Raw genomic sequence first — 27,224 nt, 5'->3', positions numbered from 1 at the left:
TTTTGGTTGGTTGGTTGGTTGGTTGGTTGGTTGCTTTGTTTTTTGAGACAGGTCTCTCTCTCTCACCCATGCTGGAGTGCAGTGGTGCAATCAGGGCTGACTGCAGCTTTGACCTCCCCAGGCTCAGGTGATCCTCCCACCTCAGCCTCCCAAGTAGTTGAGACTATTGGCACATGCCACCATATGGCCATGGGGTTTCGCCATATTGCCCAGGCTAGTCTTGAACTCCTGGGCTCAAGTGATCCTCCTGCTTTGGCCTCCCCCAGTGCTGGAATTACAGGTGCACACCACCACACCCAGCTAATTTATTTGTTTATTTTTTCTTTTCAGTAGAGACAAAGTCTCACTATACTGCCTAAGCTGGTCTTGAACTCCTGGTCTCAAGTGATCCTCCTGCTTCAGCCTCCCAAAGTGCTAGGATTATAGGCATGAGGCACCATGCCCAGCCTCATGTTTTAACCAACTCAAATATGATGCTCTCTCCTTAATCTACCTGATTCTTTTATTTTCTTTCTTCAGCCCTGGATGGGCCTCCACTGGTCTCAAATATGAAAATGTCTCAACTTCACACCTGAGGAGGAAAATGTTAGGTTTCTAGTCCCTGTAGGAAAAGAACCCAGAATTTGGCAGACCTTTCTAGGATCAGCAGCAGCTGATGATAATGATCACAGGTGCTGTTCACTGAGGACATACTCAGTGCCCAGCCCCAAGCTAAATCCTGTATGTGTATCCTGTCATACATATATCCCTCATACCAACCCTGAGAGGTAGGCACCAATTTCCCCGTTTTACACATGGCTACTCAGGAAGCTCAGAAAGAACCGGCAACTTATGGCCAGACATGGTGGCTCACGCCTGTAATCCCAGCACTTTGGGAGGCTGAGGCAGGTGGATCACTAAAGGTCAGGAGTTCGAGACCAACCTGGCCAACACGATGAAACCTTGTCTACTAAAATTACCAAAAATTAGCCAGTCTTGGTGGCGGGTGCCTGTAATCCCAGCTACTCGTGAGTCTGAGGCAGGAGAATCACTTGAACCTGGGAGGCAGAGGTTGCATTGAGCCAAGATCGCACCACTGCACTACAGCCTGGGTGACAAGAGCAAAACTTTGTCTAAATATATATATATATATATATACACACACACACACACACACACACACACACACACACACACGCACATATTCAAGGTCACATAGAGCCCAAGTAGTGGAGCTGAGCTTCAAAACTAGACCCCCTTCCTCCAGAGGCTCCCCACGTGTCACAGGCCTCTGAGAATACTCCACATTGCCTCTGACGTCTGCCCCATGCATGTCCTCTTGTGGGGATCATTTTGAATCTTTGGCAGTACCATTTCAAATGTGTTTGCTAACTCTTGTCATGTAACTCTGGAAATCAGACTCTGATACCATTTTTGTTACTGGGCTGGGGTCAGGGTGGGGCTGTGGTGCATGGATGGTGCACTGTTCTGTTGCACCCTGGGAAGTCCAGCCCTGTTGCTACCCCACCATGTGACTCTGGGTAAGGGCCTCTCCTCTCTTGGCTTCAGTTTTGTCATCTATGGGCCCCTTCCAACTCTGACATTCTGTACTTTCCAAGTTAACTGTGCATTTCACAAGGATTTCATGAGGTTGTCAACTTCCATGCCCCAATAAAAGAGGGAGTGTGTCTAGGAAGGTTCCCATCTAGGCTGAGCCCGCCTGGAGCATGTGAGACTTGCTTCTTGCCTTTCCCACATGCCGAAGCTTGTTCTGCAATCTCTGGGCTTGGGGGTTATCTGGTGTTGTCCCTCCGGTTCTCCCCAGTGGGGATAGAGTGTGCTCCCTCCACCCTCTGCCATCTCCCCAGACCCAGGTAACCGAATGCCTCCAACCAACCCCTCTCTGCTCACCCATGGCATCCCGGCCTCTTCCTCTTTGTCCTGACATAACTGTTTATTGAGCCTAGGGATTGGTGAACAAGTGTCCCCTGCTTTGTATCTTACGGGAACATAGAGATGTCCATGTTCTCCCCTCTGGACTTTTGCTCAGCATTACATAGTTATCAAATCATCTTCTCAGCAACTCCACAAGTCCCCTAGTATCATCCTCATTTTGTAGACAAGGTACTCAAGGCTCAGAGAAGTTAACAGATTTGTCTTATTGACACACTAGCTTGTGCCAGAGGCAAGATTCAAACCTGGGCCTGGCACACCCTATCATGCCACATCCCTTTGAATCACTACATTTACGTTGCATTGGATTCAAGGAGAAAAGTCCATGACCTTCTTGGAGTGGTGTGACTGGTATGTGGTTTCTGTGTGGTTTTTGTGTTTGGTGGGGTAAACAGGAAGACCCTAGGGAGAAGTTCCAGAGGACAGCAAAACTCAATGTATTTGTCTGGAGGCGGGGAAGTCATAGAGTCAAGGTTCCTGAAGGAAGCACTCTCTTCCAGCTCGACATCCCTAAACCTCTGTCCACATTTGCTTCCAGATCCTGGAAGGAGACCAAGCCATCCTGCAGAGAATAAAGAAGGCTGTGCGGGCAATCCACAGCTCCGGCCTTGGTGAGTGAGCCTGCTGGGTGCCCCGCCTGGCCAGGAAGCCCCTCCCAGCTCCAGCCTGGAGCTAACTCCAAGCTCCCGTCCGTACCTCCACAGGCCATGTAGAGAATGAAGAGCAGTACCGAGAGGCCGTGGAATCCTTAGGCAACAGCCACTTGTCCCAGAACAGCCATGAGCTGTCCACAGGCTTCCTGAACTTGGCCGTGTTCACCCGAGAGGTGGCTGCGCTCTTCAAGAACTTGGTGAGGCCCCTGTCTCTTCCTTGCCCAGACCTCAGCCAGAGTCAGGGTAAATCTAGTGGTCTTAAGAACCTGACCGGGAAAGGGTCCGTTTCCTTCCTTCTTCCAATTTGCACTTGACCTCTGACCTATGACCTGAGGTCCCTTTCCAGCCCTGACCCTCCTTTTGCATAATCCTCCTTTCTCTCTGGCTTCTTACCCAACTAACTCTTCTCTGTTCTCCTCCTTCTCTTTACACAGGAGCAGAGGGGAATCTCACAGCAGGGAAGACCCCCATGCAAGGGAGGGTTCCCTGGAGGAGCTTTGGGATAAAGGAGAGACAGGCTCAGGGGTTCCTACCTTTATTCTGCTACTCTTGCTGCTGTCGCTGCCACAACCACCACCACCTCCTCCTCTCCTTACTCCCTCTTTGTCTTTTGCTTTTCCAATGACATCTGCTTCGTACTCAAATCCCAGAACCTGTCCCTGCCTCCACAAGCCTCTCAGCCCCTGCTTATGGCCCAGTGGCCTCGGGTTCCTTCCTGATGGGCTCTTTGGTGACTGCTTCCTCTCAGGTCCTTCAAGTCCTCACCTCAAGGCCACCCTGTGATAGCAGCTCTTCCTATGTGCAGGCACAGTTCTCAGCACTTCACATGTTCACTCATTCAATCCGGGTGCACAGCTCTGTGGAGCTGGTATCACTATTGTCTCCACCTTACAGGCTAGGAAACTAGGACATCGAGGTTAATTAAGCAGCTTGCCCGAGGTCATGTTGTTCGGTTTGAACCCAGGTTGTCTGGCTCCAGAGTGTGAGCATAAGCCTGGCTGCACTGCCTCCCAGGAAAGCCTCTTGTCTCCCTCCAGGTTCCATGGCACTGGACCAGCTCTTGTGGCTCCAGTCCTCCCCAGCATACTCCCTGGTTGGCAGAGGCCACATCATCCTTGAGAGGCAATGTGCTCAGTGGTGAAGCACCTGACCTTGGACCTAGACTCAGGCTTGGAATCCTCACTCTGCTGTTTACTAGGTCAAGTCACTCAGTCTGCCAGAGCCCCAGGTCTCTCATCTGTGAAACTGGGATAATAATGCTACCTACCTCACAGAGTGGTAATGAGGATTAAGCAAGTTAGTGCCTACTTTATGGTAAGCGCTCAGTAAATGTTGGCTAATATTATAATATATTAATGGCAAAAACAGCAATTACTTTTGCACCAACCTAATAAAATCTGTCATTGTTATAGCTCTTGGCATAGCTGTGCCTCGTACACTGTCCTGCATGTAGAAGCCTTTAACAATGTTTGAGGCCAGGCGTGATGGTTCACACCTTAATCCCAGCACTTTGGGAGCCTGAGGTGGGTAGATCACTTGAGCCCAGGAGCTCTAGACCAACCTGAGCAATGTAGTGAGACCCTGTCTCTACAAAAAATATGAAAATTGCTGGGTGTGGTAACTCACGCCTGTAATCCCAGCACTTTGAGAGGCCAAAGCGGGTGGATCATTTGAGGTCAGAGGTTCCAGACCAGCCTGGCCAATGTGGTGAAACTCCGTCTCTACTAAAAAAAATACAGAAATTAGCTGAGCGTGGTAGCAGGTGCCTGTAATCCCAGCTACTCAGGAGGCTGAGGCAGGAGAATTGCTTGAACCTGGGAGGCAGAGGTTGCAGTGAGCCAAGATCATACCACTGCACTCCAGCCTGGGTGACAGAGTGAGACTCCATCTCAAAAAAAAAAGCCCCGAAAATCAGCCAGGTGTGATGGCATGCGCCTGTGGTCCCAGCTGCTTGGGAGGCTGAGGTAGGAAGATCAATTAAGCCTGGGGGAGGTTGAGGCTGCAGTGAGTGTGATCACACCACTGCACTCCAGTCTGGGCAATGAAGCAAGACCCTATCTAAAAAAAAAAAAAAGGTAGTATTTGAGTTCCATTGAACTGATTAATGTCTTTCTTTGTCTTTCCCTCTCTTCTCCCTGTTTCAGTCAAACTAGTGTTTCCTGGGGACTCTGCTGTCTGGTGGGCATTATACCAAGGGTTGGTGACACAGGAAAGGGTCAGACTGCCTCAGAGAGCCACAGTCTTGCGGGAGAGACAAGAACTAGGGTGTGGAATAGGATCAAGAAATACTAGCAGCATGGCACAAACTCAAGGACCCAGTGGCTGGTGTCAGAGGCCTAGTGCTGCCATGGTTCAGGAAAGGGGAGATCAGCATAGACCGGGGGGGAGGAGTGGCCATGAGAGACTTCCTGGAGGAGAAGAGACCCAAGCTGTACCTTGGAAGTTGGTTGAAATATTAGACAGGCCTCTTTAGGTTGCGAAATCACAGAAACCCAACTCAAACTAGGTTAAATTTTAAAAAGGGAATTCATTAGTCCCTGTAATGGGAAGTCCAGGGCTGCAGCTGGCTTATGTGCCATCCTTTCCTCTTTAGATAGTTTCTCTCTGTCTCTGCTCAGTGGACAGGATAGCCCAGCAGGCCCAGATGCACATCTTACCGGAATAAAGATGGTCTTTCTCCCATGATTTAGGCAGAAAAATCCCAGAGAGGGTTCTGATTGGCTGACTTGGGTTGCATACCTGTTCCCTGTTGAGTCCCTCTATCCTGGGGCTGGGGTGCCCTGGTCAGATCTGACTCCTGCATTTACCCCATCTGACCACAGAGAAGGAGTTCCGCACAGGAAAGGGGGTTCTATGACCATTAGTAGGGGAGGCTCACGAAGCATTAGCCAGCCCAGAACAACAGATGTGCACTACAGGTCAACTCGAGAGAGTCCGAGAGGAGAAGGGAAGCTGCTCCTGGCAAGGAACAGAGGAGAGACTGACCATGGGATGCTCCTGGAGCAGTGCAGTGATGAGGCTGGAGTCATCAGGGGAGGGGCTGACTCCGATATGCCTCAGCCTCCCCTCCTGCCCCCTTTCACACAGGAAGCCTGGCAGGCAGCAGGTCAGCCATCCTAGGCTGACCCCAGAGCCAGCTCCTCTAGTCCTCCCCAGGACTCCTGCCATAATGGACCCCTCACTCAGCTGTCATCGCTTTGATGACATCTCTTCCTCTCCCCTGCTTCCCTTCCCCACTGCTCTCTTTGCCAAGTGATGCTTCACCATACCCCGAATCCCTAGGGGTTAGATGTCGGTCACCTGAGGCAGGAATGGGCATCTCTGTTTTTTCCAGGTTCAGAACCTGAACAACATTGTCTCATTCCCCCTGGACAGTCTGATGAAGGGGCAGCTGAGGGACGGGCGACAGGTGAGTTCCATGCTGGGCATGGTGGTGGGACAGAGTGAAAGAGGAGTGGGTAGGAGACTGGGGGAAGACAGAGCTGGACTGAGGGTGGAGGCTAAGTGAAGGGGCTGAGCCTGGGGAGGTCTGGAGGACCTGGCTCGGGTCAGTCTAGGATGCCTGACCTGCTATCTGCTGGGCCCCTTGTATGAAACATCTCATGTAAATCTTAAAACCGTCCTATGAGGTAGGCTCTGTGGGTACGCTCATCCCCATTTTGCAGTTGAAATTCAAGACCCAGGGAGTTAGGTAACCTGCTTATGGTTTACATAGCTAGGAAGTAGAGAGCCCATGTGGGAATCCAGGGATCCTGAATCCCATACTCAAGCTGCTGTCTCTGTGCCTTGCAGCCCTTGGCTGCATGCAGAGTGGAGCTCAAAAAAGGTGACAGAATAATCTCCCTGGGCAATCTGCCCCAGACAGCCTAGGGGAGGAGCCGTGCTTCCCCCAGAGGGTTCCCTCCCTGCCCTAGGCTGCCAGCCTGCATGCCAGCCTGCTAACCACACAAACCAGACAGGCAGCTTTTTCACCTTGGGAGTCTCAGGGCTGTTCGGAAGGGTGTGAGCAGCCTGACTGGATGAGGCTTAGGCAAGCTAGGCAGGGGGTAGTCAGGTCTCCCCAGCTTGCTGTTGGGCCTTGGGTAGACTTCTCAACCTCTCTGGCATGTTTCTTGACCTCTACCCTTGCTCTAAGAGGATGGTCTAGCACCAGGCAGGAGAAAATAGTGGGAGAAAGTCAGGCGGGGGGAGCTTACCTTCATCCTGCCATCCTCATGCTCATGACTGATCTCTTCTGAGCAACAGGGCTCAGGGCACAGCCCAAAGATCTCTCCACACCCCAAGCCAGGGCCCACCAAACCTGACTGATTCTTGGCATCTCTGGGGAGGAGAAGGTCTGCTGGGAGGAGGGCCTCAGCCCTTAGTAATGGGGTCAGTTGAGTCTGTCTGGTGGGGGCAGGTTTGCAGCAGGACTGTGGGGGCAGGGGCTCGTTAGAGAAGGGCTCTGAGCAGCTTAGGGAAGCACACTCGCAGGTCCCCGTACAGGCAGCAGAGTGTACTGTTTATTCCAGTGCTCCAGCTTCCCTTTGGGCAAATTGTTCTTTTTTAACCTACAGGATTCCAAAAAGCAGCTGGAGAAGGCATGGAAGGACTATGAAGCCAAAATGTAAGTGGCCACAGCCAGGGTGGTTTGCCCAGGAGAGTAACGCTTGCACTGCAGCAGGGAGTTGGGTAGGGAAGAAACTAAATGCTGCCAAGACATGTCATCCAAAAGTGGGTGGCATCTGGCTCTGTGGAGGCATCTACAGGGATGGTTTATACCCAGGCCTGACTGGATTCTCAGAACTGGGCCACAAGACCACCAAAGGAGCTATTGTGAAGGGACCTCAGGATGCCGCTCTCAGAGCCCCATCTGCTCAGTGGTGCCAGACGTGGGCAGGGATGGAAAGGAGCTAGCACTGACCCAATCAATACCTCCACGTGCTGGCCATTTAATCCTCACAGTCACACAGTCATATGAGAGAGGTATTAGCATCACAGTTACCACAGGAGGACTCAGAGAGGTTAAGTCACTTGCCCCAGGACCCATATCTCAGCAGAGGCAGAACTGGGGTTTATGCCTTTTGCTCCTCGTTCCTCAATGCCAGGTGGTATCTCTAGAGGAGGAAATGGAGTTGATGTCACACTCAGGCTTCCTGTGTCCTGTGCATACCACACAATACTCCAGATCTCTCACCAGCTACCGGGACATCATGGGGAAAGAAGGAGCCTCAGGTATCCAGTGGCCAACTCCTCCTGGGCAGAGACTCCTTGGGCTCTGTCTTCTGAGGAGTCTGTCCAGATCCCAGCCCTTGCCCTCTGCCCAGCCAGGACCATACTGTGGAGCACTGTTTGAGCTTTTTTGTAAAATTCTGTTTTCTCTTGGATTTTGCCAAAGCAATGCATGTTTATTATGAATAATTTAGAAAATAAGAAGTAAAAGAGGAAAAAAAATTAATCATTCTTAGAGGATTAGGGTCATGGCAGGGGGATAATATTCTCTGTTGTTTGAAATTTTTTTTTTAAAAGGTGCAGGTAACATTATAATTTTATTTTTTAAAAAAGGTGGGATGAGGAGAAACTACCCCAAAATAGGAGAAAAATCCTTAATTTTCAAGCCTAAAGTATTAACATTTTGCCATTTATTTTTCTATATCCAAAAAAAATTTTTACAAAACTGAGATCATAACAATATACCGTTTTGTAATCTGCTTTTTTCATTCAAAAATACATTGTGACTGGCTGGGCATGGTGGCTCACGCCTGTAATCCCAGTACTTTTGGGACACTGAGGTGGGCAGATCACAAGGTCAAGAAATTGAGACCATCCTGGCCTACATGGTGAAACCCCATCTCTACTAAAAATACAAAAATTAGCCAGGTGTGGTGGCGCATACCTGTAATCCCAGCTACTCAGGAGGCTGAGACAGGAGAATGGCTTGAACCTAGGAGGCGGAGGTTGCAGTAAGCAAAGATCATGCCACTGCACTCCAGCCTCAGTGACAGAGCAAGACTCCATCTCAAAAAAAAAAAAGTACAATGTGACCATCTTTGTACACTATTACATATTCTTCCACAACATCACTCAAACGGGTGTGCCAAAACATGCACAAGCCATCATGTATTTAATCTGTTCCTGTCTTTGGAGAAGCATCCTTGGATTTAAATATTTGCCCCCTACTCATAATTATTTCTGCAGGATCAATTTCAAGAAGTAGATCCTGGAGCTTTTATTGTTCCCTCACCTCCCAGAGCCATGGCATCTCTCCCAGTCAGGAAGGTCACATCTTGTCTCTACACGAGCATCTTCAGCCCCAGCTGTAGGCATAGATCCTGTGATGAAGGGCGTAGGCACTGTGTGGCCATCCTTGTGGGGCCCCATCCCTGCCTGTGATGGAACATGGCCATCTGCTCTCACTGGAGGCCCAGGGACGGGTAGTGAGGGCCCAGGCTGACCTTGTCTTTATGATTTGCTGTGGGGCCAAATGGCCCTCTTCTTCCTGAGTTACATTGACTAAGCCCTTAGACTTTCAGGGATTGTCTACCAAATGGAAACAATAAGCTCTACTCTGCTGACTTTCCCAAAGCAGTCTGCTTTTCCTAGGTTCCTATATTGAGCCTTCCTGTAGGATTCCATTTACAGGCAAGACTCCATTGAGTTGATGGCAAAGGGGGCTTGGCTGAGGTTATTTGGTGAGTTATCAACAGGATCTGGACTAGAACCCAGGGCTTCTGAGTCCAGTGCTGTTTCTGCCATGTGGTCTCCTGGCTCCTACCACGGAGCCACATAGTTTGAGCTATATGTCTTGGCATGGGTGACTTGTGTACATTCCTTTTCATATGGGCTCCAGGTACAGCCAGATATGCATGAGCCATAAGTTGCTATGTAATTCTACCAATTCTTACCAAACAAGTCTGAGCAGCAGCTGGAAGGGCCCAGGGCCCTGATAGCATCTGTCAAATACCACTGGAACCTCACCCCTGGCTGTTCATATAGGAAGAGGATTCCCTTTCCACGTAGGGCTGCTGAGAAAGGCATCCCAGGCCCTGTACAGGGGTCAAGTTTATCTAGGCAGTTCCATGTACAGGTCTGTTTCCTCTCTGTAACATAGGGACAGTAATACCTTGTAGGGTTAATGTGGTGATGAATAAGCACAGTGCATATAAAGCACTCAGCACTTCAGTTCAGCAAGGATTTATTGACCACCTCTGAGCCAGAACAGAATAACACAGGAAGATTGAGAGGCAGAAACCCACATGTTTGCTCCTAGCATTTCCCCAGCCAGCTTTTGATCTTGTGCAAGCCATTTTCCTTCTCTGGATCTCAGCTTCATCATCTGTAAAATGGTCCCTGTTCTGAGAGAGACTGTTATCTCTCAGAAAAGAAACAGTGTGACTGTCACCAGTGGCGGGAATGAGGCAGGGAAAGAAGGCTGGAACAAACCTGAGCCATAGTGTTGGTTGCCAGGGCTGCCCCTAAGGCTCAGACATCAGCCAGACCTGGGTTCAACTCCTGGCCCCACCACTTAACAGCTGTGTAACTTGGACAAGTGACTTATCTCAGCCACAGGCTCCTTTTCTATAAAATGGGCTAATGATTCTGCCTCAAGGGGCTATGATTTTAGCGTGTGAAGGGCCTAGCAGAGTGCCTGAGCCTAAAAATTATAATTAGGAGCCTGTAATCCTAGCACTTTGGGAGGCCAAGGCAGGAGGATCACTTGGGCTCAGGAGTTCAAGACCAGCCTGGGCAATATAGTGAGACTTTGTCTCTATTTTAAAAATTAACAATAATAATACATACATACATACATAATAAATATAAATACATATATATGTGTGTGTGTGTGTATATATATATATATATATTTATTATCAGAAGCCACACATCATGGCTTATGCCTGTATTCCCAGCTACTTGGGAGGCTGAGGCAGGAGGATTGCTTGAGGCCAGGAATTTGAGACCAGCTTGGGAGACAGAGCTAGATCTTGTCTCTAAAAAAGAATAATAATAATTAGTAATAATAGCAGCTTCCACTTATTTACAGTTTCCTTTGTGCCAGGCACTGGAGTAAGCTCTTTGCATCTATTACCAGATTTATTTTCCCTGGCAGGGAAAGCTGCTGTTGTTATCCCCAGTTTATTGGTAAGTAGTGAGGAATCCCTCCCCACAATCCCTGCCTTAGTAGATGCCCCCTGGTTTGAAAGGTAAGAAGAGAGCCAGCTTAAAAAATAATTAAGATACAAAGTGGTAATGTCATAATGATAGTATTAGCACAGAGGTGGCAAAAAGAAAAAAAAAAGAGTATTTTGTTTGAATGGAGGGAAGGGTAGTCAGAAAAGGCATCACAGGTGATGTGGCACCTAAGCGTGGCTGAAGGTGTCAAGGTTGGTGGGTGTGTGGCTTGTTTTAAATACTTTCCTGTCCACACCAGGAGTCCCCATACCCATCCCATGAATAACACTAAACTGTTGCTGTAGTCTCCTTCTGCAGTTATCTCGGTCTTAGTAACTAGCATTTGAGTACTTTCACCCACTATTTCATTTCATTCCTTCTGCTGCAACTCCACTCGTAAGAAAGAAAAACGTTTCTAAAATTTGAAACATTTAAAAAATGGTGGTGATCCTTTGAGGATAGGGAAGGAATGGGACTTGTTATTTTATAGGGTAAGGGGAAGGAAAGCACTCCCCAGCTATTAGGTCATCTCAGAATGACTATGTCAGACTTTGTAGGATAAATCTCTATGAATTATCTTAGCAGAGGCTGAGGGACAGAGCTGTGATAATTGGCAAAGCCGTTTTGTCAGAGCTAAAGTACATTGACAAAGCTGTGTACTTTACAGCTTGTCTACACTCTGAGTTAAGTAGCACTATCTTTTAATCTCTACTAGCACTCAAAAAATGAAAGAAAGAAGAAAGTACCATATACTGAAAAAAATATCTAAACGGGATCACCAGTATTTATTACTGTAATGTCATTGCCATCACTAGAATCATCATAATCCTTCCATTCATTGAGGGCTTACCATATGCCAGGAACTGTACTGTTTCCTGTGCATTATATTATCCAAGGACTAGGTGTGATTACAGTGGTTCCCCTTATCCTTGGGGGATACGTTCCAAGACTCCCAGTGGATACCTGAAACTGAAGATGATACTGAACCTTATATTAGGTTGGTGCAAAAGTAATTCCGGCAAGTTTTTGCCATTAAAAAATAATCTATGATTTTTCCGATATATACATGTCTATGATAAAGTTTAATTTAAAAATCAAGCACAGTAAGAGATTAACAACAACAGTAATAAAATAGAATATAGTAACATCACTACTCTTGCACTCTGGGGCCATTATGAAGTAAATTAAGGGTTACTTGAACACAAGCACTGCAATAGTGAAACAGCTAATTGATAATCAAGAAGGCTACTGAATGACTAATGGCAGGTGGTATAGACCAGGGGTCCCCAACCCCTGGACCACAGACTGGTACTGGTCCAAGGCCTGTTAGGAACCTGGACTGAATAGCAGGAGGTGAGGGTGGCAGGTGGGTGAGCATTACTGCCTGAGCTCCGCCTCCTGTCAGATCAGCATGGCATTAGATGTGCATGGGAGCACGAATCCTATTGTGAGCTTCACATGCCAAGGATCTAGGTTGTGTGCTCCTTATGAGAATCCAATGCCTGAGGATCTGAGGTGGAACAGTTTCATCCCAAAACCACCCTCCCCAACCCTGCTATCTGTGAAAAAACTGTCTTCCACGAAACTAGTCCCTGGTGCCAAAATGTTGGGGACTGCTGGATAGACAATGTAAATACACTGGACAAAAAGATGGTTCATGTCCCAGGCCAGATGGAGCAGAAGGATGCAGGATTTCACAATGACACATAATTTAAAACTTATGAATTGGGCCAGGTGTGGTGGCTCACACCTGTAATCCCAGCACTTTGGGAGGCCGAGGTGGGCAGATCACCTGAGGTCTGGAGTTGGAGACCAGCCTAGAACACATGGTGAAACCCCAGCTCTACTAAAAATATAAAAATTAGCTGAGTATGGTGGTGGGCACCTGTAATCCCAGCTAGGTAGAATTACTTGAACCTGGGAGGTGGAGGTTGCAGTGAGCTGAGATCTCGCCACTGCACTCCAGCCTGGACAAGAGCAAAACTCAGTCTCGAAAAAAAAAAAAATCAAAAAAAAATTATGAATTGCTTATTTCTGGAATTTTCCATTTAATATTTTTGGACAGGGTTTAACCACTAATAACTGAAACCACAGAAAGCAAAACTGCGGAGAAGGAGGGACTACAGTATTACTCTAATTTTCCAAATGGGGAAACAAGCTCAGATTTATAAAGGTTAAATAAGTTAAGGAGCTGCCATTCAAATCCAGAACCTACATTTCCAACCACTGTACTATATTGTGGTTTGCTTTTTGTCCATTTACTCTGGAGAAGATATATTTCCATGTCAGTACAGTTATCCCTCAGTATCCATGGGGGATTGGTTCCAGGACCCCCACAGATACCAAAATCTGAGGATGGCAAAGCCCCTTAGTCAGCCACCTATATCCTCAGGCTCTACACACACAGATGTAGAGGGCCAACCGTATTTACAGATATTCCTTCTTTTTTTTTTTTTTTTTTTTGAGACAGGGTCTACTCTGTTGCCCAGGCTGGGGTGCAGTGGTGCAATCATGGTACACTGCAGCCTTGAACTCCTGGGCTCAAGCAATCCTCCTACCTCAGCCTCCCATGTTGCTGGAACTTCTGACAGGAGTGTACCACCACACCTGGATAATTGTTTAAAATTTTATTTTAAAGTAGAAATGGGGTCTAGCTGTGTTGCCCAAAGCAGTCTTGAACTCCTGGCCTCAAGTGATCCTCCTACTTCAGCCTCCCAAAGGAGGATTACGGGCATGAACCACTGTACCTGGCCGATCTTCATTCTAACAGGTGCATAATATTCCTGTATATGGCCATACTATTATTTATCTACTTCCTACTGATAGACATTTAGCTGATTTTTCATTTTTGACTATTGAAAGATACGGTAACAGTGTACACTGGGGGATTCCCCCTGCCCCTGCCCACCTGATGGCACTTGGTCTCCCCTATTCCTTTTTTTTTTTTCTTTTGAGAGACAGGGTCTTGCTCTGTCACCCAGACTGGAGTGCAGCGGCACAATCACTGCAGTCTTAACCTCTTGGGCTCAAGAGATCCTACTACCTCAACCTCCTAAGTAGCTGGGACTACAGACATGCACCATCCTGCCTGGATAATTTTTAACTTTTTTGTAGAGACAGGGTTTCACCATGATGCTGAGCTGGTTTTGAACTCCTGGGCTCAAACAATCTTCCCACCTTGGCCTCACAAAGTGCTGGGATTACAGGCATGAGCTGCCATGCCCAGCCCTCCCCCAATTTCTTAGCAAGCTGCCAGGCACTGCTGCTGAGATGCTGCAGGCCCAGCCATCACTTCCCGTCTCTGCTGCTTTTTTTCAGATACACAAAAAAAAGCATCTGTCCTGACCCTCAGGCCTGGTTCACAGAATCAATTCCTACCCTACTTCTACCACCCTTCACAAACTCTTGCTTGGGGTATCAGGAAGCTTAGGGAAAAAAAAAAATAACCCCCTCTTTAAAATTAAAAAAAAAAAAAAGCCTACAGAGCCTGCTCTAGAGCAATGTCTGGAGACATTTCTGGTTGTCACAGCTGGTAGGGGGATGGTGGGTGTGGTACTGGCAGCTAATGGGTTGAGGTCAGGGAGGCTGCTAAACATACAAACCACCAAGCAGCCCCCCATAATGAAGAATCATCTGGCCAAAAATGTCATCAGTTCCACGGTTGAGAAACTGCTCTACATGTCCCCAGGGACAGATTCTGGAAATGCACACTATCCCTGAGTATTACCTACTCAGGAGGGCCCAGAACTTTAGAGACAGAAGGGACCTGAGAACTGACTGTAGACCATTGCTTCCTCCATTTACAGATGGGAAAATGGAAGCCTTGAAGGGCCTACAGTATAAGCTGCCATATGTCTTCTATGAGCTGAGTCTTTTGCATGCTGTACCTCATCTGGATACAGATAAGAATCTCCATTTTCCAGATGAGGAGACCGAGGCTCAGAGAGGGGAAGAAATGCAGCTAGTAAGCAGCAGAGCTCATGTTAATCCCACTCTGCCTTTGTCTTCTCTGCTCAGGGCTGGCCCCCACTTGAGAACAGAACTATTAAGCAAGGCCTCTCCTTTCCATGGGATTTGAGGTCACATGCACCCAGCCTGAGATGTGGAAATACTCTCTGGCTGTGAAGTGGGTAGTCTGCTGGGCGTGGGATTTCCAGGAAATCATTTATACACAGATCCACCCATCCCCAAAGAGGGAAAATAGCCAACCACTGACAGGGAAGGTTACTCTTAGCTACAAGGATGGGAAGCACTTTCTGTCTCCACTTAAAAAGAAAAGAGCACAGGCTCATGCCTATAATTTCAGTACTTTGGGAGGCTGAGGCAGATGGATCACTTGAGGCCAGGAGTTCAAAGACCAGCCTGGTCAACATGGTGAAACCCCGTCTCTACTAAAAACACAAAAATTAGCTGGGTGTGGTGGTGGGCACCTGTAATCCTAGCTACTTGGGAGGCTGAGGCATAACAATCGCTTGAACCTGGGAAGTGGAGGTTGCAGTGAGCTGAGATTGTGACACTGCACTCCAGGCTGGGCAACAAAGTGAGTGAGACTCTGAGAAAAAAAAAGAAAGAAAGAAAGGGAAAGGAAAGGAAAAGAAAAGAACAAAGCTTTTCTGAGCTTTTGAAGTGGGAAGCTCCGTGGGCTCAGAAGAATGAAAGCATTTTGAAATAACTCAGAAAGTCAAACATTGCATGTTCTCCCTTATAAGTGGGGGCTAAGCAATGGGTCCATGTGGACAGACAGAGCAGAACAGTAGACACTGGAGGCTTCAAAAGGTGAGAGGGTAGGTGAAGGATGAAAAATTACCTATTGGGTACGGTGTACACTATTTGGGTGATGGGTACTCTAAAAGCCCCGGCTTCACCTCTGCGCAGTATATCCATGAAACAAAACTGCACTTGTACTCCTTAAATCTATAAAATTAATACAAATAAAAAAGAATGAAGGCACTCTGTGGTCTTAAATCCCTTCCGGGAAGATCAGAACTGTTTGCCCCAAATCTCACCTGGCCCTTGTCTGAGCCCTTCATCTCCCTCCATAAAAATCTTCAAATCCTTCCCATTGTTCTTGGGATAAAGACCAAAAATCTTAACATGGTGTGAATTGGACCCTGCATGGTCTGGCCCCTCTTCACCTCAGTTGGCACAATCCCTCTCCATCTTGGCACTGTCGCTCCTGCCTTGGGGCCATCACATGGTCCAGCCATCCTGCCCAGCGGTAGCTTCCTCTAAGGTTCTTTAGGCTTCAGATCCCAGTTCAGACATCACTTCCTTAGCAGCCCCAACAAGGTTGGATCCCCATTTTCTCTCCCATAGTTCTCTGCGTGGCTGTGATTTGATTCATGTCTTTCTCCCCCACCACTCTGTGGATTACCTAAATCTGTCTTGTTCACTATTGTACCCACCCTCACCACACAGCTGGCACAGGAGGGCCTCCTGCACCATGTGGCCCTCTTGCTTATGCATCCCTGGAAGAAGAGGATATAGGGGCTGGTGAGAGTTGTTCAGTTTTTTCTTTCCTTGGGGTTTAGGGCCAAGGTGGAGAAGGAGCGTGATCGGGCCAGGGTGACAGGAGGGATCCACGGGGAAGTGGCCCAGGACACGCAGAGAGAGCGGCGCATCTTCCAGCTGCACATGTGTGAGGTAAGGGATGCTCTAGATGGGGGGTGGGGGGCGGGATGTGTCTTCCTGTCTGCTTCTCCAGGGAATCAGTCACAGGCTCAGCTAAGGTCCTGGACACATGGCCCTGTGGGCTGTCACCAAGGCCCAGTCACAGCCAGGAGGATTAGCTTGGGATGGGGACTGCAGCCCCTCATTCCCAGGATTCTGCTTCAGCTTACATCACTCATCTTGCCCTGCCCTCCCCCTAGTATCTGCTCAAAGCTGGAGAGAGCCAGATGAAGCAAGGTCCTGACTTTCTTCAGAGCCTCATCAAGTTCTTCCACGCCCAGCACAAGTAGGTGTCTCCCCACATCCCTGCCACTAACTCTTCCAGTGTCACAGAACAAGGCCCCTCTCAGGATGTGGCAGACCTGCAAGTCTCTTTGGATGCCTGCACCTGTTGGCAGAACTTTCATAGCTCCTCCTCATTGAGTGCTCACTGAGTGTCAGGCATGAGTACTTCACAAACATCAATTCATTCATTCCTCTGGGAGCAGGTACTGTTACTATCCCCATTTTATAGATGAGAAAACTGAGGCTCATTTTCCAAGATTACACAGTTAGTAAGTGGGATTTGAACCTAGTCAAGAGAGACTCTTGTCTCTGGAGTGTCTGTTCTTGACTGTCAGGCTACAGTGCCCTGAGGTGCCCTGCGATCCTTACAGTAGCTTCTCCCACACTTCTGGCTTCATCTCTCATTTCCATCTTTCTCTGGACCCTTGTTTGGCCTCTGATATCTCTTAGCTTTTTCCATGATGGCTGGAAGGCTGCCCAGAGCCTGTCCCCCTTCATCGAGAAGCTGGCAGCCTCAGTACATGCAGTAAGTTGGGTCTCACCCTTGGGCATGTGATTAAGCCCCCGGTCCTTCCAGGAAAATCTGTGGGTGTGGAAGAGCTGGCTCCTGACTACAGAGTGAGGCTACTGCCCTACTCTTCTGGGTCTGGGCTCTGTGCCTGGCACATTTGTTGGCTGGTGATAGGGTCCCATCCTCTGTCCCATAGCTCCATCAAGCCCAGGAGGAGGAGCTACAGAAGCTGACCCAGCTCCGGGACTCTCTCCGAGGGACGCTGCAGCTTGACAGCAGAGAGGTCAGCCCCTGAACCATCCCAAAAGGAATGCCCTCCCCCAAGGCCCACCATGGAGGGAGGGAGAAAAGGAAGACCCACAGGGTGCCCAGGAGAAGTCTCCCTGAGTGAGCCCCTGCACAATGGGGCTCTTCCCACTGAGATGCCCTGAGTTCTCCTTTGCATGTCTGAGGGACAGGAACACCTGAGTCGAAAGAACTCAGGAGGTGGCTACAGCATCCACCAGCACCAAGGCAACAAGCAGTTTGGGACGGAGAAAGTGGGCTTTCTATACAAGAAAAGTGACGGGTAAGTGATTCAGAGCTTAAGTAATTCGCCCAGTGTCAACACTGCTAGTAAATGACAGGGCTGGGCAAGCTGCCCAAAGGGACTGTTCTTATCATTTGTGTAGACCCTGAGAGTTGCAATGCAAATCCTCAAATCCTGGGTTGTCCATGACACCTGGGCATGTGAAAGGTCAGTGGTTGTTCTTAAAGAAGAGGAATAGCAGCAGCTAACACATATTGAACATTTACTATGCCCGCATTCTTAGCCTCTACAATATATTGAATATGCCTAGAAATGAAAGTATTGACTGCCTTGCTCCTTAGTGTAAAAAAAAAAAAAAAATCAGTCTGTGGGCTGGGTGCAGTGTCTCACACCAGTAATCCCAGCACTTTGGGAGGCTAAGGCAGGCAGATCACTTGAGGCCTGGGTGACAGAGCAAGACCCTGTCTCAAAAAAAAAAAAAAAAAACTTGTTGTGAAATGCAAAGGCCCTTGTGGGATACATTCATGTTTCTACCTACTAATCAGTTTAATCAGAGAAGAATAACTTTGAAGAAGAAACCAATGAATATTTATCTGTTACAGGAGAAGTGTTAAGTAATTTTGGATCATGGACTTGCTAATTTTATTTTTGGGGTCTTAATATTGATCTTGCTTAGTTGAACCATAATTCATTTGTTCTGGTCAAGAGCCTGTGCCTCTCAGACTAGGAGCTCCCTAATGGTATAAAGCTGTGTCTCGGCTGGGCATGGTGGCTCACGCCTGTAATCCCAGCACTTTGGGAGACCAAGGCGGACAGGTCACAAGGTCAGAAGTTCAAGACTAGCGTGGCCAAAAAACCCCGTCTCTACTAAAAATGCAAAAATTAGCCAGGCTAATTTTACAGGGTGGCGCATGCCTATAGTCCCAGCTCCCAGCTACTTGGGAGGCTGAGACAGAAGAACCTCTTGAACTTGGGAGGCGGAGGTTGCAGTGAGCTGAGACCATGACCATGCCACTGCACTTCAGCCTGGGCAAAAGCGCGAGACTCCGTCTCAAAAATAAAAAGCTGTGTCTCCACCTGTGTTTCCACCATCAGACTGAAGCTCTCAGAGGGCCAGTCACATCATCCCCTTAGAATAAGAATTCCCAGGGAGTGAGGCTGTGTTTCTCCATCAGACTAGGAGGATCTTCCTAAGAGCAGAACTGTGTCTCCTTTATCAGAAGGGAGCCCCAGAGAGTCAGGGGTGGGGGATGTAGGGTGAGGAGAAGGAAGAGGTAAAGGGATGTGGCTAGAGATTATACAGGTGGGGGCAAGTCTCTTGTTCTCTGACACCAGGGAACTAGGTGTGAGCCTTGGGTCACTGTCCTTCTATCCCTCTGGGCCTTAGAATTCGAAGAGTCTGGCAGAAAAGGAAGTGTGGAGTCAAGTATGGCTGCCTGACCATCTCACACAGCACGGTGAGGCCTAGAGGTGGTAGGAGTCTCAGGGCGCGATGGAGCCTCTTCTGCTGTTCTGAGCAAACAATGTCAAGCCCTCCCTCCAAGACTGGCCCCCAAACCTTGGTCCAGGGAGCTGCACACCCTTGTGGGAGGACGGATGGGACCCGAAGGCCCCAGTCTAGTCTTAGTCTACACGCCACATCCTTGAGGTGCTGGGTGAGGAGAAACACAACTGGAACAGGATGATTATGCCCATTTAACAGATTGGGAAATGAAGGCCTAAAGAGTTTGGAGGGCCAGAGTTAACGCATACATCCTCCACAGATAAATCGGCCCCCAGTGAAGCTGACCCTGCTGACATGCCAAGTGAGGCCAAATCCCGAGGAGAAAAAGTGCTTCGACCTGGTGACCCGTGAGTGGTCCCTCTGCCTCTCCCCTACAGCTGCCCAGGGCTTCTCTAAGATACCTGTCAGCTCCCACAGGGCTTCTGTGCGGGGTCTGTCTCCAGTTCCACACATGGTATCAAAGAGCCGCTACTGCAGGCATAAGAATCCTTAGGTCCAGGACACCCACATCACATTAAACATCAAAATGCACCCACTCTCCATAATAAATGTGACTATATAGCACATATTTAAGTGGATTTGGGTCATCTGGGTTTTGAAATTATTTCTTTTTTAAAAATTTTACCTTTTTTCCCAAATACCCAGACTTGAAGAAGATATTATTATTTCTTTACATTTTCCACTTTTCCTTCTTCAGAGCCTTTGGTGCAGACTTTGTGTGAAGCAGACACAGGCTGAGAAAGACCTAGATCTTGTCCTCAAGAAGCTCTCTCTGGCAGGGGTGTGGGGTGGGGATCCAGGCCTGTAAGATGAGGGGGCTGTCCAGAAGATGGATGCAGATATAGCCCTGTAGAAGATTAGAGAGCGGGAAGGCCTGTGCTGCTCTGGGGAATCGGGAAAGGCATTTGGAGGAGAGAGTATTTGAGTTTAGCCTTGAAGGACATGTAGAATGAAGAGTTTGTGGGATGGGGGCTTTTGAGGTGACAGGATTCACATGATGAAAGGCATGGAAGTAGGAGAGCGGGTCTGGCCAGTTTGGCCAGAGTGGAGGGTTCATGTAGTGGAGTGAGAGCTGAGGCCTGGGAATCCCTCCTAAAGGTTTGGACCTTATTTCCTGGCAATAGGGAGCCAGGGAAGATCTTGGAGCAGGGCAGTGGTGTCATTAGAACAGAGCCTTGGGCACAACAGCTGGGAGCTGGTACAGGCTGGGGGAAAAGAGAAATGGGAAGCAGGGAGACCAGACAGTAGGCCTGGTCACCCAGGAGGAGACCAGGAGGGGCCCAGTGGGGTGGTGACAGTTGGTTCAGAGGATGCCCTGCCTCTGAGCTGTGTTCTCTGGGATTCTGTGCCCTGGGACACCTCATCTGAGCCTGGAACAAGGGCTTCACACATAAAGAGCTTTGTTGGGATTCTACTTTGGAGGCCACTTCGGAGAAACTGCCCCTGCTGCCAGCCACTGTCATTCTGCTTCCTCCCTGCTCCTAGCTCGAGAGTCAGACTTGGCAGGGACAAATCTCCATATGGCTCCAGTGGCTTTGGTGGGGGCTCCGGGAAGGCCAGCAGGATTTCTGTGGGCCAGAGACCCCCTTTTCTCCCGATAGACAACCGGACGTACCACTTCCACGCGGAGGACGAGCACGAGTGTGAGGCGTGAGTACCCCCTCGGCCAGCCTTGTGGGTGGGGGCTGGAGGCCCTACATCTTCCTGCCTGACATCCCCATCCCACCCCGCTCCATCTCCGCAGGTGGGTATCAGTGCTCCAGAACAGCAAGGACGAAGCTCTGAGCAGCGCCTTCCTCGGGGAGCCCAGCGGTGGCCCGGGGTCCTGGGGGGCTGCCGGGCAGGACGGGGAGCCCCAGGACCTCACGAAGCTGCTCATCGCGGAGGTGAAGAGCAGGCCTGGGAACAGCCAGTGCTGCGACTGCGGGGCTGCAGGTCGGGCCCCGGGGGTGGGGCAGGAGGGAGGCGGAAGTCGCGGGGAGGGACTGCACCTTCAGGCTCAAGCTGCTTTCCTTTGCAGACCCCACGTGGCTCAGCACCAACCTGGGCGTGCTCACCTGCATCCAGTGCTCGGGCGTCCACCGCGAACTGGGCGTGCGCTTCTCGCGCATGCAGTCACTCACCTTGGACTTGCTGGGCCCCTCCGAGTTGCTGGTGAGGGCGGAGCGGGGCCTGGACGGGGCCAGACTCGGAGTTAGAGGGGTAGTTTCATCCGGGGGCGGGGCTTGCAGGTTGTGGGTGGGACCTGGCCGAGGTGGGCTGGGACAAACCAGGGAGCTGGTGGTCAGGGGCGGGGCCTGAAACGGGAGGGCGGCCGAAGGGCGGGACTCTGGAGCCTCGTAACTCAACCCGGTGCGGGCCTAACCACCTGGTCTTACCCTGCCCAACCCCTATTTTTCCACGACTCCAGCTGGCCTTGAACATTGGAAACACGAGCTTCAATGAGGTCATGGAGGCCCAGCTACCCTCACACGGCGGCCCTAAACCCTCAGCTGAGAGTGACATGTAAGGGGATTCTCAGAAACTGCGGCATCCTGCCTAGGGGATTCTGCCTCCACAGCTCCCAGGGGCTCGGAAAGGTCTTGGATCAGAAGTCTGGGGAGGCTGGGCGCAGTGGCTCGCGCCTGTAATCCCACACTTTGGGAGGCCAAGGCGGACGGATCACTTGAGGTCAGGAGTTCCAGACCAGCCCAGCCAACATGACGTAACCTCGTCTCTACTAAAAGTACAAAAATTAACCGGGCGTGGTGGTGCATGCCTGTAGTTCCAGCTACTCGAGAGGCTGAGGCACGAGATTGCTTGAACCCTGGAGGCAGAGGTTGCAGTGAGCTGAGATTGCACCACTGCACCCCAGCCTGGGCGATAGAGTGAGACTCTGTCTAAAAAAAAAAAAAAAAAAAAAAGTCTGGGAAGAGGGAAGCCTCAGATCTGATGTCTTCAGGACATGGTTCTGGGGAAAAAGAGAGCTGTATCTCCTGTGGGAGGGCCCCGGGGGTCAGCTGGGCAGACACGGCCCCTGCTCTGAAATCCCGTGGTTGTCTTTGGTAGGGGCACCCGCAGGGACTACATCGTGGCCAAGTATGTGGAGCACAGGTTTGCGCGCCGGTGCACACCTGAGCCTCAGAGACTCTGGACAGCCATTTGTAACAGGGATCTCCTGTCGGTACTAGAGGCCTTTGCCAATGGTCAGGACTTTGGACAACCGCTGCCAGGGCCTGATGCACAGGTGAGAACCCCCCCTCCCCCCAAGGGCCACTTATAACTCAGTTGCCTCACATATTTCCAGTTCTTCTCTGGGACCAGGTCTTAACTCCCCTCTGCTTCACCTCTGACATCTGCTCAAATCTCACCATCAGAGGGGTAAGTGGGAAAGAGCACAGCTTCAGTCAAGCAGACCTTGGTGGGAATCCTGGCTTTGTTTTTTTCCTAGCTGTGTGATCTAGGGCAGGCTACTTCTCTGAGTCTCATTTCCTCATCTATAAAATGGGTTAATAATAGCGCCCACAGGGATGAAGTGAGAATTAAGTCATGTATATAAAGGGCTTAGTGTATAATGGGTATGCAATAAATGTTAGTATCCTTTCCTTTTACCTAAATAGTCCTGAAAATAGGTAAGGGCAGGTTAGTTTAGAGCCAGGAAGGCCACATTGCTTTGGCTATTCCAAGAACAAACACGTGAGCACGGAGAAAAGATATCAGAGACATTTGAAAAAGTCAATCCACAAGAGTTGCTGACTGATTGGACATCAAAAATTGGATGTCGGCTGGGTGCTGTGGCATCCAGCCTGTAATCCCAACACTTTGGGAGGCCAAAGTGAGAGGATCCCTTGAGCCCAGTAGTTCAGGATCAGCTTGGGCAAAGTAAGGAAACCCATGTCTCTACAACAACAACAATTAGCTGGGTATGGTGGCACACACCTGTGGTCCCAGCTACTCAGGAGGCTGAGGTGGTTGAGGCTATAGTGAGCTGTGAGCCCAGGAGATCAAGGCTACAGGGAGCTGTGATTGCACCACCACACTCCAGCCTGGAGCGAGACCCTGTCTCAGAAAAACTAAAAATGAATATCTTTGACTGTCTGATATCTTGGTGGGCTATCCAGTGGGCAGCACAACACTTAGGTGAGGTAAGAATTTGGAACTGCGGGGCTGCAGATCGGGCCCTGGGGCTGGGGCAGGAGGGAGGCAAAAGTGGAGGGTAGGGGCTGCACCTCCAGGCTTAAGCTGCTTTCCTCTGCAGACCCCACGTGGCTCAGCAGCAACCTGGGCATGCTCACCTGCATTCAGTGCTCAGGCGTCCACCGAGCACTCATGTGTGATAGTTGAAAACGTGAGGTTACTGAGGTCTTGGTGTGGAAATGCAATCAGAGAGAGTAGCCCAGAGCCGAGAAAGAAGTTTGGGAAACCCCTGTTGGGGGCAGAGGAGGAAGATTCATGAAAGGAAACAATGAGAGAGTAGTCCTTCACCTTCCTCCCAAACATGAGGCTCTGCTCTGGCAGTCTCATGTCTTAGGGGTTCTGGCAGCTTCCTATGGGGGGATAAGGGGGTAGCAAGAGTTCAAGAGGGAAATGCTGGGTTGGAGGCAGGTGAACTGGGGGAACACTCAGAGGTTTGGATGTGTATTCAGGCACCTGAAGAGCTCGCTCTACACTTGGCTGTCAAAGTCGCTAACCAGGCCTCCCTGCCTCTGGTGGATTTCATCATCCAGAACGGGTGAGAGCCTCCCTGCCTGTCTGTCTGCCTCCTCACACTCCCTCTCCTTTCCCTCCTCTTCTCCCACTCTCTTCCCTCTTTTCCCCTCCCACTTTTTCCCCTGACTTTGATCCCCTCATTGATCTGTTCCCCTTCCTTTCTTCCTGAACCCTCCTCTCCCCAGTGGTCACCTGGATGCCAGGGCTGCAGATGGGAGCACGGCTGTGCACTACGCGGCGCTCTACAACCAGCCCGACTGCATCAAGCTGCTGCTGAAGGGGAGAGCTTTGGTTGGCACAGGTGGGGCTCGAATACCTCTTCCGTCAGATTCCTATTCCCAGCTACCCCTTGTGTGAACTTCCGACAGTCTTGGGTTCTAATCCTGGCTTGCTTCTGACCACCTCTGTGACCTTACGGGTTTGTCATTCATCTCTTGAATTTCAGCTTCCTCATCTGTAAAATGGGAATAATACCACTGACTTAGCAGGCCTGCTAAAGAGAAAATAATATTTCTGGAAGTACATAGGCAAATAAATATTAGCTGGATCTGAATGATAATGATAATAAACGCAGACATTCTGATTCCAGAGGCACGTCTTCATCTCTAAGCTGTAATGTTTCTTTGACCATGACCCCTGACTTTCCCCCCTCACAGTAAACGAAGCAGGGGAGACAGCTCTGGACATAGCCAGGAAGAAGCAGCACAAGGAGTGTGAGGAGCTGGTGAGGTCTTAGGAGGCAAGGGGTCCCTGACCCTTTCTCTCTCCCTGCTGAGTTCCTGACTCTTGCTCTCTCCCTCCTGAGCCCCAAACTTCTGAACTGCCAAGGCTTTGTTTTTGGCAGCTGGAGCAGGCCCAGGCAGGGACCCTTGCCTTCCCTCTGCATGTGGACTACTCCTGGGGAATTTCCACAGAACCTGGCTCTGAGAGTGAGGAGGATGAGGACGAGAAGGTGGGTCCCAGCCCAGACCCTCAGGCCTCTGGATGGTATAAGGAAAGAACCAGATTTTGCCTGGTGTGTGTGGGCGGGGGCGGTGAGGCGGGGGGACAGGTCTACACCAGAGGAACTAGGCTTCCTCCTCCTCACTCTTTTGCTTTGGCAGCGCTGCTTGCTGAAACCCCCTGCCCAGGCCCACTGGGCCAGTGGGAGGCTGGACATCAGCAACAAGACCTACGAGACTATCGCCAGCCTGGGAGCAGCCACCCTTCAGGGCGAGAGTGAGGACTGTCCCCCGCCCTTGCCCATCAAAAACTCTTCTCGGACCATGGTCCAAGGGTGTGCAAGACGCGCCAGTGGAGGTACATTTGGATGCCCAGAAAAATGCTCATCATGCCATTCCCAGAGGGCCTGTGTATGCCAGGGCACTGAACTGAGTGCATATATTAATCCGTAGCATCCTCACAATGACTTCCAGGGAGGGGTTCTCATCTTCCCCTTACAGGTAAAAGAACAGAGGTGTTAAGTCACATGCTTATGATCCCACAGCTAATAAGTCTCTGATGTAGGATTCAAATCCCAGACCATATTATTCCAAATTCCTCAATGCTTCACTTAGGAGAGAGAAGAATTTATTGAGCATTTACTTCATCCTGAGTCCTTTGAGGGCTACCAAGACACAGTCTGGGAGGGGAGGTAAAAACTGGAATGCAGTTCATTATAATACAAGGCACAATATGATATAGCATGTAGATCCCCAAAGGACAGGGACTTTTAAGTGTTTTGTTGAAAACAGTTTGTCCAGCACCTAGTGCAGAGCCTGGCTGTTCTCAATAACCATTTGTCAAATGGAGAAACAGACTTGTTCTGGGAGGTTAGGGGAGGGAGGGAGCATGTCCCGCTAGGATTGGGGGTTGGCTTAGGAAGGCTTCCTGGTGGGGGTAGCATCTGAGTGAACCTGAGGGATGAGCAGAAGAATCCAAACTGAGGACAGAGTGTGAGCACAAGCAAAAAAGTGAGTTAGCATGGCCCTGGCCGCCGCGAATGAAGGCTCCAGTTGAAGAATACTGGACATCTAGATGGGGAGTGGACTACTGGCAGAGAACCATAAGAGATCCTAGGCCAGGTGCGGTGGCTCATGCCTGTGATCGAGGCAGGTGGATCACCTGAGGTAAGGAGTTTGAGACCAGCCTGGCAAACATGATGAAACCCTGTCTCTGCTAAAAACATAAAAACTAGCCAGGCGTGGTAGCACACCTGTAATCCCAGCTACTTGGAAGGCTGAGGTAGGAGAATCGCTTGAACCGGGGAGGCAGAGAGTCTGGGTGATAGAGTGAGACTCTGTCTCAAGAAAAGAAGAAAGAGATCCCAGAGGCCAGAGACTACTTTGAGGTTGGGCACAGAGCAAGTGATAAAGACAAGCTTCATCATTTTTGATTCCAGATCGTTCTGAAGGCCCCAGCCTGAGTTCAGATGCCTCTGAGGCCCCTGAGAGCCTGGGCAGTCCAGCCTCCTCCTCCTCCTCCTCCAGCCTCATGAGCCCCACAGACCCTGGGGGTCCCAGCCAAGCCCCACCCAGCTCTGAAGATGGCCTCCGGGAGCCCCCAGGCACATCCAGACCCAGCCTGACATCCGGGACCACCCCTTCAGAGATGTATCTCCCCGTCAGGTTCAGGTTAGTGAGGGCCCAGCTGTGCAACCAGGGTAAATCCCCTGACTTCTCTGAGCATCCATTGATTTCCACACCTCTAAAGCGTACCTGCCTAAAGACTGGGTCACACTCTGGGCCCATGACTTATGCAGAAATGCCGGACCCTGGGACCCCTTCCCCCTTCACAAACTTGCTCCCGAGTCCTGCATGGAGAGCTGAGGAAGAGTCAGGGATCCTGCCTGCTGATGCTAGAGTAGAGGAGGGTTAGCCCCACTTGTGTGGCTTGTTCTAGGGGCTCTCAGAGGGGTCTTCACTATGTTCCCACCTCCAACCCAGGATCCAGTCTTCTCCCTTCTTTGCAAACCCATTCAGACTGGCATTTGGAGAAGTAGACCTGGGGATATCCCCAGAGCCCTCTGGAGGTCAGTTCCATGGTCCTGTGATGGACCTGGCCTGGGGGACTTGTGGACTCTACCCACCCATCCTAAGCCCCCAGACTGGCTCTGTTCCTGAGCCCTTTCTCCCCACTCTGAAGAACTCTTGGGACACCAGGATCACGTTGGCCTTTCCCTGCCTTCCAGCTCCGAGAGCACTCGCTCCTATCGGCGGGGGGCACGGAGCCTGGAAGATGGTTCCTCAGCCAGGCAGCCTCTACCCAGAAGGAACATGCCGGTAGGAACTCTGGGACCATGGTATGAGGGGTGGTGCCAGG

At 50.1% G+C, this 27,224-nt stretch overlaps 1 protein-coding gene across 2 annotated transcripts in view; it reads left to right on the top strand.

Moving 5' to 3' along the window:
- The window catches only part of ASAP3 (ArfGAP with SH3 domain, ankyrin repeat and PH domain 3), a 58,116-nt gene that overhangs the window by 28,594 nt on the left and 2,298 nt on the right, over positions 1 to 27,224 (top strand). The window contains exons 2-24 of one of the 2 annotated variants that reach the window (XM_064363447.1): positions 2,471 to 2,543; positions 2,637 to 2,782; positions 5,920 to 5,994; positions 7,142 to 7,191; positions 16,268 to 16,379; positions 16,607 to 16,692; positions 17,142 to 17,217; positions 17,399 to 17,485; positions 17,661 to 17,770; positions 19,119 to 19,188; positions 19,495 to 19,582; positions 20,837 to 20,885; positions 20,980 to 21,170; positions 21,256 to 21,389; positions 21,646 to 21,740; positions 22,284 to 22,461; positions 23,861 to 23,946; positions 24,110 to 24,225; positions 24,581 to 24,648; positions 24,769 to 24,876; positions 25,028 to 25,223; positions 26,305 to 26,536; positions 27,094 to 27,184. In XM_064363447.1, the coding sequence (XP_064219517.1) occupies positions 2,471 to 2,543; positions 2,637 to 2,782; positions 5,920 to 5,994; positions 7,142 to 7,191; positions 16,268 to 16,379; positions 16,607 to 16,692; positions 17,142 to 17,217; positions 17,399 to 17,485; positions 17,661 to 17,770; positions 19,119 to 19,188; positions 19,495 to 19,582; positions 20,837 to 20,885; positions 20,980 to 21,170; positions 21,256 to 21,389; positions 21,646 to 21,740; positions 22,284 to 22,461; positions 23,861 to 23,946; positions 24,110 to 24,225; positions 24,581 to 24,648; positions 24,769 to 24,876; positions 25,028 to 25,223; positions 26,305 to 26,536; positions 27,094 to 27,184 (2,517 nt within the window). Of the gene's footprint in view, positions 1 to 2,470; positions 2,544 to 2,636; positions 2,783 to 5,919; positions 5,995 to 7,141; positions 7,192 to 16,267; positions 16,380 to 16,606; positions 16,693 to 17,141; positions 17,218 to 17,398; positions 17,486 to 17,654; positions 17,771 to 19,118; positions 19,189 to 19,494; positions 19,583 to 20,836; positions 20,886 to 20,979; positions 21,171 to 21,255; positions 21,390 to 21,645; positions 21,741 to 22,283; positions 22,462 to 23,860; positions 23,947 to 24,109; positions 24,226 to 24,580; positions 24,649 to 24,768; positions 24,877 to 25,027; positions 25,224 to 26,304; positions 26,537 to 27,093; positions 27,185 to 27,224 lie in introns of both variants that reach the window. The other variant, XM_064363446.1, reaches the window with a different exon arrangement.

This window comes from Aotus nancymaae, unplaced genomic scaffold (genome assembly GCF_030222135.1).
Source record: "Aotus nancymaae isolate 86718 unplaced genomic scaffold, 86718_ANA_hifiasm-v0.15.2.pri h1tg000053l, whole genome shotgun sequence".
NCBI lineage: Eukaryota > Metazoa > Chordata > Mammalia > Primates > Aotidae > Aotus > Aotus nancymaae.
Note: the sequence above shows the minus strand (reverse complement) of the source record. Positions and strands in the feature narration are given on the sequence as shown.